The following is a 15,568-nucleotide window of genomic DNA, read 5'->3' on the forward strand; positions in this document are numbered from 1 at the left end:
CAGATTTTCCTTATATTTATACATTTTTATATATGTATACAAAGACATGTATATATAAAGAACCAGATATACATTTATATATTTCTTTAAAGAATAAGATTCTTTACTTCTGTTGAGGGTTATCCACCATATGTTTCTTGCAGAATCTGATTTAATAGAGCCAAACCCACTGGAGTGGCCAGAAAGACATGTTCTTCAGAATTTGGAAAACTTTGAAAAAAACAAACAAAAAATGAGGTAATGGTTAAATACTGGAGATTTTCTTTGTAGTGGTCATTGAATATCACTCTAGAGGAACTGTATATGTTGATAGCCATTTTGTGAACTGCTTTCACACATATTGGTAGTCTTTCAGAGGAAACATTGCTTAAGGCTAAAACTAAGTTTCTGTCAGTTACCAAAGGTGTATTTTCTTGGTATTTAAAGTAGTATTGTTTTGATTTTTATTCATAAAATGCAGCTGAAAGTTAGCTAAAAGTATCATAGTTCCAAAACTAAATTACCAAAATTACTAGAAAATAGTAGACGTAGTAGAAAAACCTATAAAAGCATTTTTTTTCTCCCAACATGCTCTGGGGCATAAAAAGTAAAGAAAGCATGGCAGTTTTTGTCAGCATGTACAATGTGTTTCTAATCTCCTCATATTTCCTAAATAATTAGGACTTAGTGTCAGATCGCATGTAATTTTAATGTAGAAGATCCTATTGGTTTTACATTTCAAATTTATATTTAGTTTTGTTTTTCCTTCAGTGCTGTTTAAGTGAAACCTGTAGACTTTTGTGTCACTTAATACAGCCTATTACTTTCTGTTTAGCTCTCACTTTAATGACTTAATGATCTTTGCTTGTTCTTAATGTTTTTGCTGACAGACCTTTAGAGCCAGGTGTCCAACTGCCTTTTTCTTAGTTACTTCCATCCCATTTCTGTCTTTCAAATACCATAGTTGGCCATGGCCTAGATTGGAGTTCTGCATGTCAGAAATTCTCATGTTAGATGTCTGTCTGCTTTCTCATGGGTGGCATTACTGTTGTTGTTGTTGTTGCTATTGTTTGGCTTTTGTCTCAAACAGGTGAAGTTCTTCCTTTTAATTAGCTTTTGTAAAGCTTGCTGAAGGACCTGTTTCACAGTCAATGTTGGTTTCATTGTATTTTGAACTGGTTATCTTCTGCATATCCTGAATCAGTTTATACAATGTTGCTTTGCTATACTTGATTGAGGACACTAAAAACAAAAACACCCAACAACAACAAACAACAGAGTGTAGAGTTGCATGCAGTAGTGGCTTTGTGGCTCCTTTGCTGCATATTGTGTGTGTCTGGTTGTTTTTTTTTTTTTAAATTGGAATTAATTTTTTATTTTAGAGGTCCATACATGGGGGAAAAAAGGGATGAATAATGTTCTTCCCATGTTGTATTTCATAACTAAGCTTTAAAGTCTTGAGGAAATTAGTTTCTTCAGTAGGTTGGTAGAGAATTTGCATCAAATATACTTTATCATGAACATTCGTGTAAATGGTCTCAAGGAGTAATCTTGTTCATTTTACTTTGGAAATATGTTTAATTGCTCCAGACTAGGAGTGATTATTATTTTTTTTTAAACACAACGAGATTACTTCATTGAAAAGAAGACAAAAAATTCTTAGATTGGTCTTTTTCTTCTTTTCCTTTTTTTTTTTTTTAGAGTTTCTATGTTTGCACATTCATCTGAGCAGTTGCTGGGGCATAAAGATAGCCAACGTGAGTCATTGACATTGCTCGATGCTAAAGAATTACTGAAATATTTCACACCAGAAGGGCTACCAGTTGGTGATCTTCAGCCGCTACAAATTCCCAAACGGTATGAATCCAGCGTATTGAAACAACTGAAGACCATACTCAGAACTGACGTAGGGGAGTGGGAATAATGGCCGAATTAGAGTGTCAGAATGGCCTAACTGGATTTGAGTTGGTAACTTGCAACACCCTTGCATGACGTACCTGCCAGTGAAATCAACTGTTAAGGGCCTTCAGTTGGTCGTGCTATTTAGTTCTTTCAGAATCTGAAGTGGCGGGAGATGATGATGTTTGTCCTATGCATTTAAATAACAAAGTAATAACTTGATGTGCAAAAGTATGCCATGAGACCTTTGCTATGGCTATGCTACAAGCTGCCACCACCATACATGTCCATTTCCAAAAGAGCAGAAGTTACTGTGGCAGAACCTCATTTGGTGTGATTTCTTTCATTCAGTGGAGGGGAGGCTAGGTGGGAAGACAGTTAAAGTGTAAAAAGCTGAGTCTATTTAACTGTAATTGTCTCATGTCATGCTGGCCCAGCATTCCTATCAATATTCTTATGTGGTACAGTGGACTTCTTTGCAAGTATTCATCCTTAGTGTGTCTGCCGGGAAGTATTAGTGTATTTTCCTGCTGAAAAAGCAGTGGTTGGTTGATACAAGAGGTTAATGGAGTAATTTTCAGGATCTGAACACCTGTTAGAGTAAGACCAACCTATACAAGAGTGACATAGTGTTTGCAGAAGCAGAGCCTACACTATTTGTGCAGTGTGTCATAGACTGCTCGGTAAGCATGACAATCTTTGCAGTCTCTAGAGTTACATTTGTTGACATTTTTAATGTTGAATAAGAGAATGTATAATGGAATTATCGGATACAGCCCTCAATCCTTTTTTAAAACTTCATTATATGGAATAAATTGAGAGGGCTTGCTAGAGGGAAAGGTTCTGCAGGATTTTAGAGACTTCTGTAAAATACTCACTGAAGTTTTGAAACTAACTTAAAGATGTTCTAAGTGGAGAATTCAAGAAAGTTAGAAAATATGTGGTAAAGATTGAGTGTCTCCTACAGAGTTGTTAGTTAATGAGTGCAGATGATTTAGGATTTCGGCTAAAATGTAAAATATTTTCATTGAAATTAGTTGTGTGGGAAATAAGTGAATAATTTGTTCACTACAAAAATGTTTTTTTAATCCCTGATTTTTCAAAAGCCTCCAGAGAAGCTTTGTAGCATAGAATACTTTGATTCTCTTGAATGATTTGCTTTGAACCATATCTGAATGAGGTCTGAATTTGAGGGGGTTTGCCCGTTTGCTTGGATTTCTGCCAGTTGTTTCACCATCATACTTTCTCATAATCTTTGCTTTGTAGTACATTACTGTAATGTGAGTCTCTCTCATAATACTTGGAGATCTTGGATATCTAAGGGAAGTATAAAGCCAGAATCAAGATACTAGATAATAAAGCAGACTAAATGTTTTTGCCTGATGGCTGCAAGGTCTGCCAATGACTCACACTGTATGTATGTATTCCGCTTCATCCGAAAAGAAACCAGAAAATCTATGAAAATCCACAGCTAGATTGTCGTCTGGGAGATGGTGAACCATTCCCTTTCTGCCATACCAGGTTGCTGTTACTGTTGTGTCCAGCAGAACTCCGTACTCCTAGCTGCTCACCCTGCTAGCAGGTGCTCTGACTTTATTCTCTGGAATAATTAGCAGCTTTGCACAGTAGATGTTCAAGCACAGTGACTACAGACCCAAGGATTTTCCCGACCGATAGAAGGAAAAAAGAGATTTTTATGAGAGACTGGTGAATTAAAGGAGTTTTCACTTGTTTTCCATGTTTGAGCTTAAATGGAGGTTTAATAGATGAGAGTTTTGGCTGATAGTCTTTCTAAATGACCGTCTTGCTAGATTCAGTATCACATCTTTCCTGGATGTTTTTCCCAGACAATTTTTCCAGTGGTAATTGTGCAGAGACAGTCTATGTGAATAAAACTTGAAGCAATGTGTGGGTTTCAGATACTGCTATGCCTTTGTCTCTTCCCTCCTTTAGAGATAATTGGGATGTGACTTTACAGGGTATGGTAGGATCTGGCAGCAGGCTCTGTCTGTCTTGCTGTGGCATATTCTGTTGAAATAATTTCAAATACATTCGTATGATTTAGTTGTTGAGAGTTACTAGCTGGAATTCAAATATCACAGGAGACAAGTGGTTACTTACGAAGTCTGGGAAAGGTGACTGTTAGGTGAGACAACAACTTGAAGCTAAAGGGAAGGAATTCACTGATTATAGCACTGGACTAAGAAATGGGAGATCAGTTCCCAGTTCATCTCAATTCATTCTTCTACTCAGGTGCCCATTGTGAAATAGGATTATAGTTGCCTGGTTTTATTGACAAATTATTTGGAGCAGTGACCTTTAGACATTTCAACCAGTTTAGGAGTTTCTGTAATAATAATAACTCAGTAGGTGTTAGTTGAACTTAAATTCTCACTTCAATAAAGATTTAATTTTCCATTGATGCTGTACCCCAGGGTCTTAGCTACAAGATGTGTTGTTTTGTATGCCTTCCTACTCCAAGGCATTTGTTTCTGACTTCTGGAAGTATAATTTATCCTGACTGTACCTAGTTAAAATAGAACTGTATTTTTTTTTTTCCTTTCAGTGAAAATGCATTCCTTTTGACACCACAGCTTACTCCTCGGAAACTCAGAGGCTTGCCTTTTGAAAAAGCAGCTGGATGCCATTATCATGGACTTGAGTAAGTTTCCTGGCTTCTTTTCCCAAAATTATTTTTCAGCTTCCGGTCAAGGTATAGTTAGAAACATTTTAAACAACATGAACAACAATTATGGAAAACTTTATGTATCCTTTTCCTTCACTGGAACAACTTTGCACGTGCCACCTCTCCCTTTCTTTATTTTATTCACTGGTTTAAATTGCAACACTCCTGCCTTGATGGTAATGTAAAAATTTAAGTTTTTTTCTGAGTTGTACTGCTGTAGCTATTCTCAGTGTCTCTGAAAATTTTAGTTCAGAATTAGAAGTGGCATGGGGAAGAAAGGGTTCATTAGTGCATATCAAGCCCCTGGAGCAGCACGTGAGCGAACGACATGTGTAGTTTCTACTTTGATATTAAACTGTAGGCACTTTCAGGCTAACAGACACAAGGTTTATGAGACCTGCTGTGAAGCTACCTATATGTTCAGGGAACCTGGAAACAACACCAGCAGGCAAGTGTTAGCAGTAAGAATCTTTAAAAGGATTGATATGGTTAGGACTGTATTTAGTCCCAGACAGCCTGTGTTAGTTATTTGTCAAAGCTTCAGACGAATAAACGTCATATAATGTAGCTGTGTAAAAATTGTTCAAAAAATGTAAATATTGTCATTGAGGAGAAGTGGAAAAGGACATACACAAACACTGGAGTAGATAATTCAACAGAACTCTTCCGCATAGAAAGACTCTTAGTCTTAACACAAGTGTAGGCAGTTCAGTCTTCATGGAGATTTCTGCCACATCCTAAAATCGCGGTTTCAGATTATCAGAACGTGACTAATAATACTGCTGGTATTTTTTTCCTATCAGCTGCACAAAGTTTGATTATGTTTTCTCTCTGGTAATTTTAGCCATGTTCTCTAGGGAAGTGAAGCAGTCGTTCTCTCTGTTCAGCTGTTTCTTTTTTTCTAAGTGATAACTCAGGAGCCTGTTAACCTTCTTAGATTTGTAACAAAAGGCACGGAGGCACAACTGAGTAGATAGGAGAAGGGCAGATTTGTCCTCCCTGGAAAGAAGCACTTGGCCATTGTCTGTTGGTATGTGGTAGCTTGCTGACCCATCTGACCTCAGCAGGGAGTGTGCATGGGGGGGTCTTCCTTCATCAAATTATGACAGGTAGAGACCACAGGGAGGCTTGGATGTTGTGGAGGAGAGGGAGACCCTGGCATATTAATGTTATGAGGGAAATGTGCTACCAATAAGGGAGGGAAGCAGTAGAGTGAGATGGTAGAAACTAGTGTGAAAGGGAGGACCCAAGAGCTGTACAACCAGAATATATTGTAGCAAGAGTATCATATGGTCTTTTGAAGCAGATGTGTTTTGTACCATGCAGTTGTGATTGCAGTTCCCGTCTGCATAGCTGCTGTATTTGTATTTGGAAGTAAAGTCTTGTCAACAAAACCAGGAGTAGCGGTTGTGATTAAATCAAATTTCTGGTGTAATGAACCTGTGCCAAACACTTGAATCCTGTGTTGCAAAGAGAAAGTAATTGCCTTAAAGCAGAGTGAATAAAATGGCAATTTAACTTATAAAGATAAAAACATTTTTATCATTGTAGCGGATGTGATTACTCAGGGGACTGAGAATATAAATAAGGAAAATTAAATACCTTGAAATTTGTAACTTAAGAGAATTTACTCTTATCAGATAATGAATTTATTTCTAGTGGAAAGTCTTACTCAGCTGAGAAATGGATTCCCTCGTCTGTTATTGGAAAAGTGACTTTCTCCCGGAATAGCAAAAGACTCTGAAGAAAGTCAGAGAGTCAGATCTAGCAATTTAACATTACTCCATGTTAAGAGATAAAAGTAAAGACTACATCTAGAGTTCCTAAGGGTAGGAAACATTACTAGGTAGTTTGGAGGGTGGGCTGAGAGGTAGCTCATGTTGTTCGGAACGCTTGTTACGAAAAGGGTGGAATAATATTGGATAATGCTGTTGTCTTTCCCTGCAGTAGAGGTAGCGTCAGCTACTGGGCGATGAAATACTGGTCTCTTGCAAGGAATCTTGGAAATCCTTTACACAAGAGGAAAATTAGTTAAGAGGCATTTTGTATTGTTGTAACCTTGTGAGTATGTTTCACTGAGTTAGCACTGTTCACTTGTTCTCTTTCAGCTCCACTGTATTTAATACAGTTTCTTCTTTTGATTTGACTGATTAAACCACTTCTTTGTAATCAATAGGAAGCTGGGAAGCTTGTGCTTGTTCAGTGACACTTTTGTACTTTTAGCATTTAAAAAATGTGAATCTCTCATATAGCAGTGCTTATCTTGGACAAAGCTGAAGGTTGCATTTCCAAAGAGTGCAGTTAGCCAAGAATCTGGACTAAATAGCATTTGAAACACTTACCATGCCCTGTCTTCCTCATACTTACATTCAATTAATACAATCTCACAGCAACCTGGTTTTTGGCACAATCTGGCTCTTCCTAAAATTATGTCAGTTTCCTTGCATTTTGGGATTCCTGAAGTACTCAAAACTTACAGATTATGTATATTGTACCTGGGGATGTTTTCTTCTGGCACTTCCTATGTGATTCTTCACAGCATATACTCTGAAAAAAATCTCAGGTTGTTTGGTTTGGTGGTTGGGTTTTTTTGCCTAAGAAAGTTGCATTCTCCCAGGAATAAATGGAGGCATATTTTGTAGTCATATTATCATATTAGAGTGTATCGTTTTATATATAATAACCAGATAATTTCTGTGTCTCAGAGGTCTGGTGGATGCTTGAAAGATCTGAGGTCTGACTGTATCCATTACAATGTGCTGGGTTCGTCATGTATTTGGGTTAAGAGCTATCCCTCCTGCTGTTTTATTGGAGTTGCCCACTGGTTAGCATGTTAACAGGGGTATTGGCTGTTAAGTACAGACTGAATATGAAAAACAATAGCATCAAAACAGACAGAATGATGCTAAAAATGTAACACAAAGCTGGCTATAAGGAGCAAAAAATCCATTGTCAGCATCCTAATCCATCACTTATTTCCATGGGCATTAGCACAATTCTTTCCTTGAACAATCTTATTTGTAAAACCACAGGGTAAAGACTTACAAATAGTATATGATTCAGCTTCTTCATTGGAGTTAGACTTAAATATAGCTAAATCCATCAGGCATGTGTTATTTAATTGGGCTGTTTTAAGGTATCTTTCAGAACAATACACCAGTCCAAACAAAAAAAGTTTTGGAGATTATATGATAGTCAGAAGTAAGTTGTTCTGGGTTTTTTTCTGACTGTAGTAAAGCAGAGACTTTCCCTCACCAATTTCTCACCAATTTCAATTTTAGATACTGTCTAGATAACAGAGGAGCCTTAGAGAGAGATGTGGGATATGCTGAACTTCAAACTCGTCTTATTCGCTATGAAACTCAGACTACTTGCACCAAAGAGTGCTGCCCTGTGCCAGTTGTCTTGAGCCCTCTCCCATCTCCCGCTGTCTTGTCAGAGCCTGGAAGTGTCCCTGATGGAGAGTCTTTACAAAGTGAATTCAAAACAGAGGCATCAAGGCTAAAACACAGATCAAAAGACTTGGATTGCTTTTATCCCAAGAAAAGGTAATGCATGTGTAGGTCAGGTAATGAGTAAAATCTTTAACATGAAACGTTCCAGTAGTCTCTTGTGAAATGCATCTTTTCTTTTCATCTCAAAATGTTTTTAGTGAAGCTATCTAGACAAATGTTCTAGTTGTTTAATCCTCTTCTGTGGGTTCATTTTTTTTCTCAAGTGTGACCTCCCATTGATAGCATTAGATTAATCAAAACCATGCAGCACAGGCACCTTTTAAGAGATTTGGGGTTGGATCTTGCCAAGTCTCAAGTGCCTTTGAAAAGATGACAGGCGGCCTCATCTAGGACTGAAACTGTCAGTACAGTTGCCGTACAAATAAAAAACTAAAGGTTTAGAAAGCCAAGCACTATACAAACAGAATAATTGAATTCCTAATCCAAAGGACTGCTGTTATAAGATGACATACCAAAATTCAAACTTATTATCAGCCTTGTTTATTAAAGTCTTTGCTGGAAGTCTAGTTTGTAAGACTTCCCTTTGTACGTTGTCACCACTCTTAAGATGCAAACTCTTTGCATCAATTAAAAAATAACTGCTTTGTAACACTGCTTCTGCATTCACTTTTTACTGTAATACTTTACTTCTTCCTTCTTTCCGGTTTGATACCCTTGGAAATCTAATCACAGTAAGCCTTTAACAGAGGTATGGTTTTAGGAATATCCATGTCTTTTGCAGCTTACCTGAGTAGTTAGAAAAGAAGATGTGATTGTACTTAGCACTTTGTAAATTGGAGCTTCAGAATTACTAACGCTCTTACAGTTGAAGGATCAAGCATTGCAATGTTCCAGTAGAATTGTAACACCCAACTTCCCACAGTTAAACATGAGTCGTGACCTTCCTGTAGGGCCAAAAGAAATTAGATCATTTCAAGAAGCTTTGTCTTATCCTGAGACTGGAGGCCAGCAAACTCTGCACTTCCTAGCTATCTAGATGAAGGGTCCACATGCAAAGCTACCCCTGCTTCCAAAGAGTTTCTCTTGGTTATTTCATTCCTTCGGTTTTTTTCTAGACTTTTTTAATCAGAAGTGCAATGGGTCTATGTATCAGAAACATCAGTCAGTAAAGCATTCTTCTAATACAAAATGTTACATAATAAAATGCCATCTGCTGTTTTTAGATGCTGTTTGCAAGAAGGTACAGTACCAAATCTAAAAGTTCTTTTTAATCTTTTTTTTTTCCAGGCTAACCAAATCTGAGAGTACAGATTCCCTCCTCTCTCAGGCAAGCGGAAGTAGTGGCAATCACTGTACGGTTGCTGTAACGAGGAAGCGCTCTGAAAGATCAGTTTCTTTAGCTTCAGTGCCATTGAAACACCCTGGCCACCCCCACAAAGTAACTGCTAAGGTTGGCTCAGCAGGTTGCGAAAGTGCAGCCGAATCTGAGAATTCAAAGCCAGCTAAGGAATCGAGATCCCAGAAACACACAAGGGTAAAAGTCTATGTTGTTTGCTTAGCAAAAAAGCAGCTGCTTAACTTCTTTCCACGTGACTTGATTTTTTAAAAAATTTTTTGACTCAAAGTGAACTGTCTTCATCTCTATTTGTTATTATTAAATTTCAATCTCTTCACTTGTGTAAGTGAATCCTGAAGGTATTGAGGAAAATGCTGCAGAAGCAAGGAGTGAAAAAGTATGTAATTAGTATTATATCATGTCCAGGGAATTAAGGCTGAGAGATAACAACTAGGAATAAAAAAGGTGGGGATGGATGTCAATGAATGAGTTATGAAATGTAGAAAATGAACGTAAAACCTAAGGGCACCAAAGAAATATCCATGCTGGAAGGGTCAAAGCCATTGTGGAAGAACAGACTATTCTGAGAATAAAAAGATATTCCAATAGCTGTACAAGTCCATTAATTGAGATAACACTTAAATACTTTGGTGCAACAATGTTTAATTAATAGCTGTATATATTAGGAATGCCACTTCTAAAATACAGTACACAGAACTGTTTCTGGCTTGGTGATACTACCTTTAAATTAATCCCAGGGTGCTAGAGAGTGCACTGCTTGAATGTTGATGTCATACTGTCAAAAGCAAGTTGGGATGACCCAAGTAAGTGTAAATTGGTGTTACTCATTCAGACCTACAGCAAAGTTTAAATATCTCTGATCTAAAGAATGTCAGCGTAGATTTTCCAATCTGACTCTAGTGTCTGATTTTTAATTTTTTTTTAGTATGGATGTGTCAAACAGGGAATATCAATATCAAGAAGTTATATTTTAATATACTATATACATAGTATCTTATTTATTAATATATTTAATATATTTTTAATTTCTTTTATATATTTATAGTATTTTGGAGAAAACCCAAGCCATTATCAGGGTTTTTTTGTCTTCCAAGCCCCATGTGAATTTTCACTGATCCTTTACATTGCTTTGACATGTAAGCATTTCCTTAATATTTGAGATTAAGGAAATGGGTATAAATTGCCCAAACTTGGTCAGTGGGTTGATGACATTTGGCCAGTGGATTAAAGAAAGAGGCAAGATCAAAAAAGACCAGGTGTTCTCCCCCCCCCCGCCCCTTCCCCTGGACAATTTTTCATGCCAATAACTGGGATGAACTTCTGAGTATGTTTCTATTGTTTCCAAGATGCTGAAGGAGGTAGTTGCTAAGACTCTTCAAAAACACGGAATTGCAGAGGATCACAAGTGCTTTGCATCATGCAGCCAACGTCTATTTGAGATATCAAAGTTCTACTTAAAGGTAACAAGAAGACACGCTCTTACAGTTGTTCGTTCTTAGTTGAGTCCATTCTTGAATAAAACTTGAGGTGGACTGTGGGATATTCAGGTTTGATTAAGCTAATATTTCCTAGTGGTGTGTTAGTAGTGTGTAGAGTGTGTGGATAAACCTTTGGACTTGTCAAATGCAGAACCCAGTTTTACAGGAGTTATTATGGTGGTTATTTTTTTGTTATTAAACCTAAAGCAGTAGTCTTTTGTGTGAGATAACATGTTAAAAGCAGTGGTCTGTTAGGTAAGGTCATGCTTATGCTATATTGCTGTCATAGCTGTTGTAGCTATCTCCCAGCCATAGCTGTGACAGCTCAGCTTCTCCCTAGTTCTAAGGCTATCAGCTGAGTAAGTAGCTTACACAACTGACTCAGAAATTCTAGTTCCCTGACATGCTCGCAGAAGTCCTTGTAAATGCCTTGTAAATGTGCACAGCTCTCTACCATGTAGTGACTGGGCAGCACTGTTTAGAATTGCATCAACCTCATTTTTAAGAGGAGATGAGAATTCTTTCCACAATACCTAGGAGACTTTGAGAGTGCTTGAGCCCATGTTACTTAGTCATGGCACAAAATCGAATAAAATTACTGTACAGGGTGTTTAAAAGCTATTGCTCACAAGCTGAGCTGCTGTTTGTTCATTTGCATGTGTTTAGCCTACCACTATTTGTGAACTAACTTAGTTTAGTCAACTTCAGTAAAGGTGATTTAAGCTAAATGAAGTTGCAGTTGAAGAGGGCTGAATGCTTACACAGACAATTAGAGCATCTTGCTGATGAGCAAAAACTTCTTAAATAATTAGAACGCAGTTGCACAGTCATTCTGTAAGCACTCCCAAAATCTCCCGGAAATATGCCCTGAAGGAAGATCTTCTAATCCAAAATCTGAAAGAACTGTGTGTAGGGATGAGTGAGTAGGGCAAATGAGATGGGTTTATGGTTTCATTCCAAGTAGAAGAGCAAAAGGAAGAGTCCTGCAGTGATCCTATCCTTCAGAAAGCTGATCTAGAGAGGTGTAGCAGGGTTTTGTTCTCCTGAACTGTCTTGCAGCCCCAAGTCTGTAGTAGCCCATTGAATCCTTTGCTGTGCTGCATGCTTCAGAAATGTGATACCATAGGTATTGTTTTCCTTTGGAGACAAGCGGTAAATGAATTTTCTTAGTTTTCCTTTCCCTTTAGGCAGTTATGTGCTTGCTTTGTTTAAGAGACTGGATTAGCTTGGACTAATTGGACTGCAGGACAGACAAGCCATTCTAGGTTTTTACTTTCCTGCACTGATTTTCTTTCTCCATGTCCTCTTTGTGGTTCTTTGCCAGAACTCTGTATTGCAGTTTAAGCACAAAGCTGATTTCCATGTTTATCTAGAAATAAGATTTCAGTCAAGGCTATAAGAACTTTGAATATCATTTAAGAAAAACTCATCAAAGAAAAAGAATTTCTGGAAGTGTGCGGAAGGTTAGGAAATGTGACTCGGTTATACACTTGAGTACTAGGTTTGAACTGCTGTAGGGAAAGCTGCAGTCCATCGGGATAGACTTAGGTTATTTCTTAAAAAAACAAAACAAAACAAAAAACAACAAACCAAACCAAAGTCGAATAATTTTAGTCTGGTTCTCAACAAGGTGATAAAAGGGTAACAACCCACACACACCCACACACTTATTAGGACTCTTATAATCCAAATTAGAGGGAGCATATGAGTTTGCTAACTCCTGTGGCTGTGTGTTTGATATTTAGGATCTTAAAACTTCTAGAGGACTTCTTGATGAAATGAAGAAAACAGCAAATAACAATGCTAAACAGGTAAGACCATTTGTGATTTGATCCTGTAACTAGCCAACGCTAAATGTAGCCGTGGCAGCTTGGCTGTAGGATGGTTTAGTCCTCAGCTTTGAGACGAGGAGGTGCCTTCCTATAGCTGTGGGTCTCATCTCACTGTCTGATCTCACAAAACCTTTCTCTCAGTCAGTAGTGCCATGGCAACATTTCAAGTTGCATATATTCAGGTTTTAGATGTTATTCTAATCATAGCTGCCAATATGATATGCCACAGTGAGAAATGGAAATGAAGGCAATAAATGTCTCCACATTGCTGGAAAAAAAGGAGACATGAGATTTTTCTTCATTTGAGAGAAGCCTGGATCATTAGGGAATTCTTCTTTCCTTGTGTTGAAGGAAATAACATTTCTTTTCAAAGGTTAGGAAGCAATAAAGGGACCTATAAAAAGAAATAAATTTCTTAAAAGAAGCAATGAAAATTTGTAATTTCCAGCTGGGGAATAACTGTAAGCACAAGGGATATCAGGTGAGCTTATTTGTGTGTAAGGTGGGACTTATGTGAGCAGTTGCACAGAGCAAATGACAGGAATAAATACTCCTGTCCTCCAGAAATTAAGTAACTCCGATTCAAATTCTGAAAAACATGCTGAAGGGACTCCATGATTTAAACAAACAAACAAACAAACAAAACCCCACAAACCCACATATCGTGCATATTTCATTATTTCTGAGGGTGCCAGAGCAGTTGCACAGGCTGCCCAGGGAGGCTGTGGAGTCCCTTCTCTGGAGACATTCAAAGCTCACCTGGACGCGTTCCTGTGCCCCCTGCTCTGGGTGTGCCTGCTCAAGCAGGGGGGTTGGACAAGACGATATCCAGAGGTCCCTTCCAACCCCTGCCATTCTGTGATTCATAGAATCATCAAGGCTGGAAAAGACCTCTAGGATCAAGTCTAACCATCAACCCAACATCCCCATGTCTCCTAAACCATGCCCTCAAGTGCCACGTCTACATGTTTTTTTTAAAACCTGCATGCATGGTGACTCCCCCACCTCTCTGGGCAGCCTGTTCCAGTGCCTGACCACTCTTTCAGTGAAGATAATTTTTCCTAATATCCAATCTAAACCTCCTCTGGTGCAAGTTGAGGCAGTTTCCTCTTGTCCTATCATTAGTGACTGGAGAGAAGACACCAACACCCACCTCACTACAACCTCCTTACAGTACAGTTTTCAAAATCATGAATTAAAAGGAAGGATTTAGACTAGGGTAGTTAAATTAGAAAACCCAAACTCTTAAGGAAAAACAGCTAGATCCCCACAAAACTTATTCAACGAGACCAGTATTTATTGTGTCCTGTGCTGTGTTCCCTTGTCAGTTGCTTCCTACAGATCATAAAGTTTCAAAAACTACGTGGGTTGTGATGTTTGGTGTTGAACTGGGATGTTGTGCTGATCCACTGTTTCTCACCACCATCTTTGGGGAAGCCAGTTAGTAGTTTTATGTATGCTTGCTGTAGGCAGAGAGGCATTGACACTGGGGATCTCCTAAGCTGGCTGCCTCTCCCTGTATTGGAGAACACTTTGAAACTACCTTACAAAAAATTTAATTGCCCAGGACTAGTCAGTTGTCTGAACAACTACCCTGTTTGGGAAACAGCCACAATAACGGTGGCAGATACAGCAGTGTATAAACTATTCTTCATCTTTTCTTGTACAGCTTTAGGAATTTTTTTGTGCTGGAAGCCCTAGCTGTTTAGCATTGTGTGTGCGCACCAGGTTGCCAGTACATGGAGAGAGTGGGGTGAAGTAGCTCGATTCAGGGACCTAAAAATGCCTTTTCCTAAAGACAAGGCACTCTGTAAAATTGAATACAGTTCTTGGGTAACACTGTGTCCTCTCAGTTTATTAACAACTCTTTCTCCTTTTGAATGGGTTACTTTTAAATCCTGTTTAGTAAACACCATGCAGGTGGTGATAAAGGAAGAATCAATAAAGTGTATGATACGTTCTTAAGTTGTTTCCAAGAACTGGAGTTCTGTAAATCATTTGCTTTCTCATTTATTTTACCAGGTGATCGAATGGGTTTTGGAGAAGACTGGCAAGTAGGGGTACTGGTGGGTGCTACGCACGCCTTCCCGGGAACGGCCGAGGGCAAGCGCTTCCGATGGCAGAAAAGCATTTTACTGCCTCACGCACGAACACACACGTATCTACACACCAGCAGGACTTCGGTCAGTGTAATTATTAGACTCAATCAAGCACAGTACTATGGTTTGGAACTTTTTATACTGAAAGTTTTAATTTAAAAAAAATTCAAATGAAAAAAGGTTTTATTTTATATACATATTTATTATGTTTCATTGTTAAAGGGAATATAGCTTGACTTGGTTTGATAAAGCTGTGTATGTTTTTCAATCCATATTTTTTGGTTTTATGTGAATAAAAACCCCACCAGATTCAATTTTAATAACAAAACTACTTTGTTTTACCTTTCTGTGTGAAGGCGTCTGTTTTATTTATTACTCTTTGCTGTTGTATAAACAGCTGTTTACAGTGTCGACCATTGACATTTTATAGAGTAATTAAGAGCGCTTCCTATTCTGCAGCTGAAAGCAAACAGAATTAGAATCTGAGTCACGCTTACCTCTGTGTTGTAGTATAAGAGGTGTGCTGGTTTTGGCTGAGAAGGCGTTAATTCTCCTCACTGTGGCGCCTGCGGTGGCTTCCCGCGCTCCGCCGCGGGGCGGGAGGGGGGGGCTGGGAGGGGCGGGGCCACGGCGGGGGCGGCTGACCCCGGCTGGCCAATGGCACGTTCATGCCATACCGTGTGACCCCATGACCAGTACGTTAAGGGGGGGGGGCAGTTGCTGCTCGGGGCGGCGGGCGGCCGCCTCGCGTGCGGTTTGTTTAGGTGGTTCATCCCCCTCCTC

At 38.6% G+C, this 15,568-nt stretch overlaps 1 protein-coding gene across 1 annotated transcript in view; it reads left to right on the forward strand.

Annotated features, from left to right (window-relative positions):
- The window catches only part of MTBP (MDM2 binding protein), a 30,098-nt gene extending 14,967 nt beyond the window's left edge, over window positions 1–15,131 (forward strand). Inside the window, exons 15-22 of the mRNA XM_075085698.1 lie at window positions 144–237; window positions 1,681–1,836; window positions 4,445–4,540; window positions 7,846–8,112; window positions 9,307–9,553; window positions 10,723–10,836; window positions 12,600–12,665; window positions 14,709–15,131. Of these exons, the coding sequence (XP_074941799.1) occupies window positions 144–237; window positions 1,681–1,836; window positions 4,445–4,540; window positions 7,846–8,112; window positions 9,307–9,553; window positions 10,723–10,836; window positions 12,600–12,665; window positions 14,709–14,744 (1,076 nt within the window). The 3' untranslated portion in view covers window positions 14,745–15,131. The remainder of the gene's footprint in view (window positions 1–143; window positions 238–1,680; window positions 1,837–4,444; window positions 4,541–7,845; window positions 8,113–9,306; window positions 9,554–10,722; window positions 10,837–12,599; window positions 12,666–14,708) is intronic.
- Window positions 15,132–15,568: the final 437 nt, after the last annotated feature.

This window comes from Phalacrocorax aristotelis, chromosome 2, assembly GCF_949628215.1.
Source record: "Phalacrocorax aristotelis chromosome 2, bGulAri2.1, whole genome shotgun sequence".
NCBI classification, from domain to species: Eukaryota; Metazoa; Chordata; class Aves; order Suliformes; family Phalacrocoracidae; genus Phalacrocorax; species Phalacrocorax aristotelis.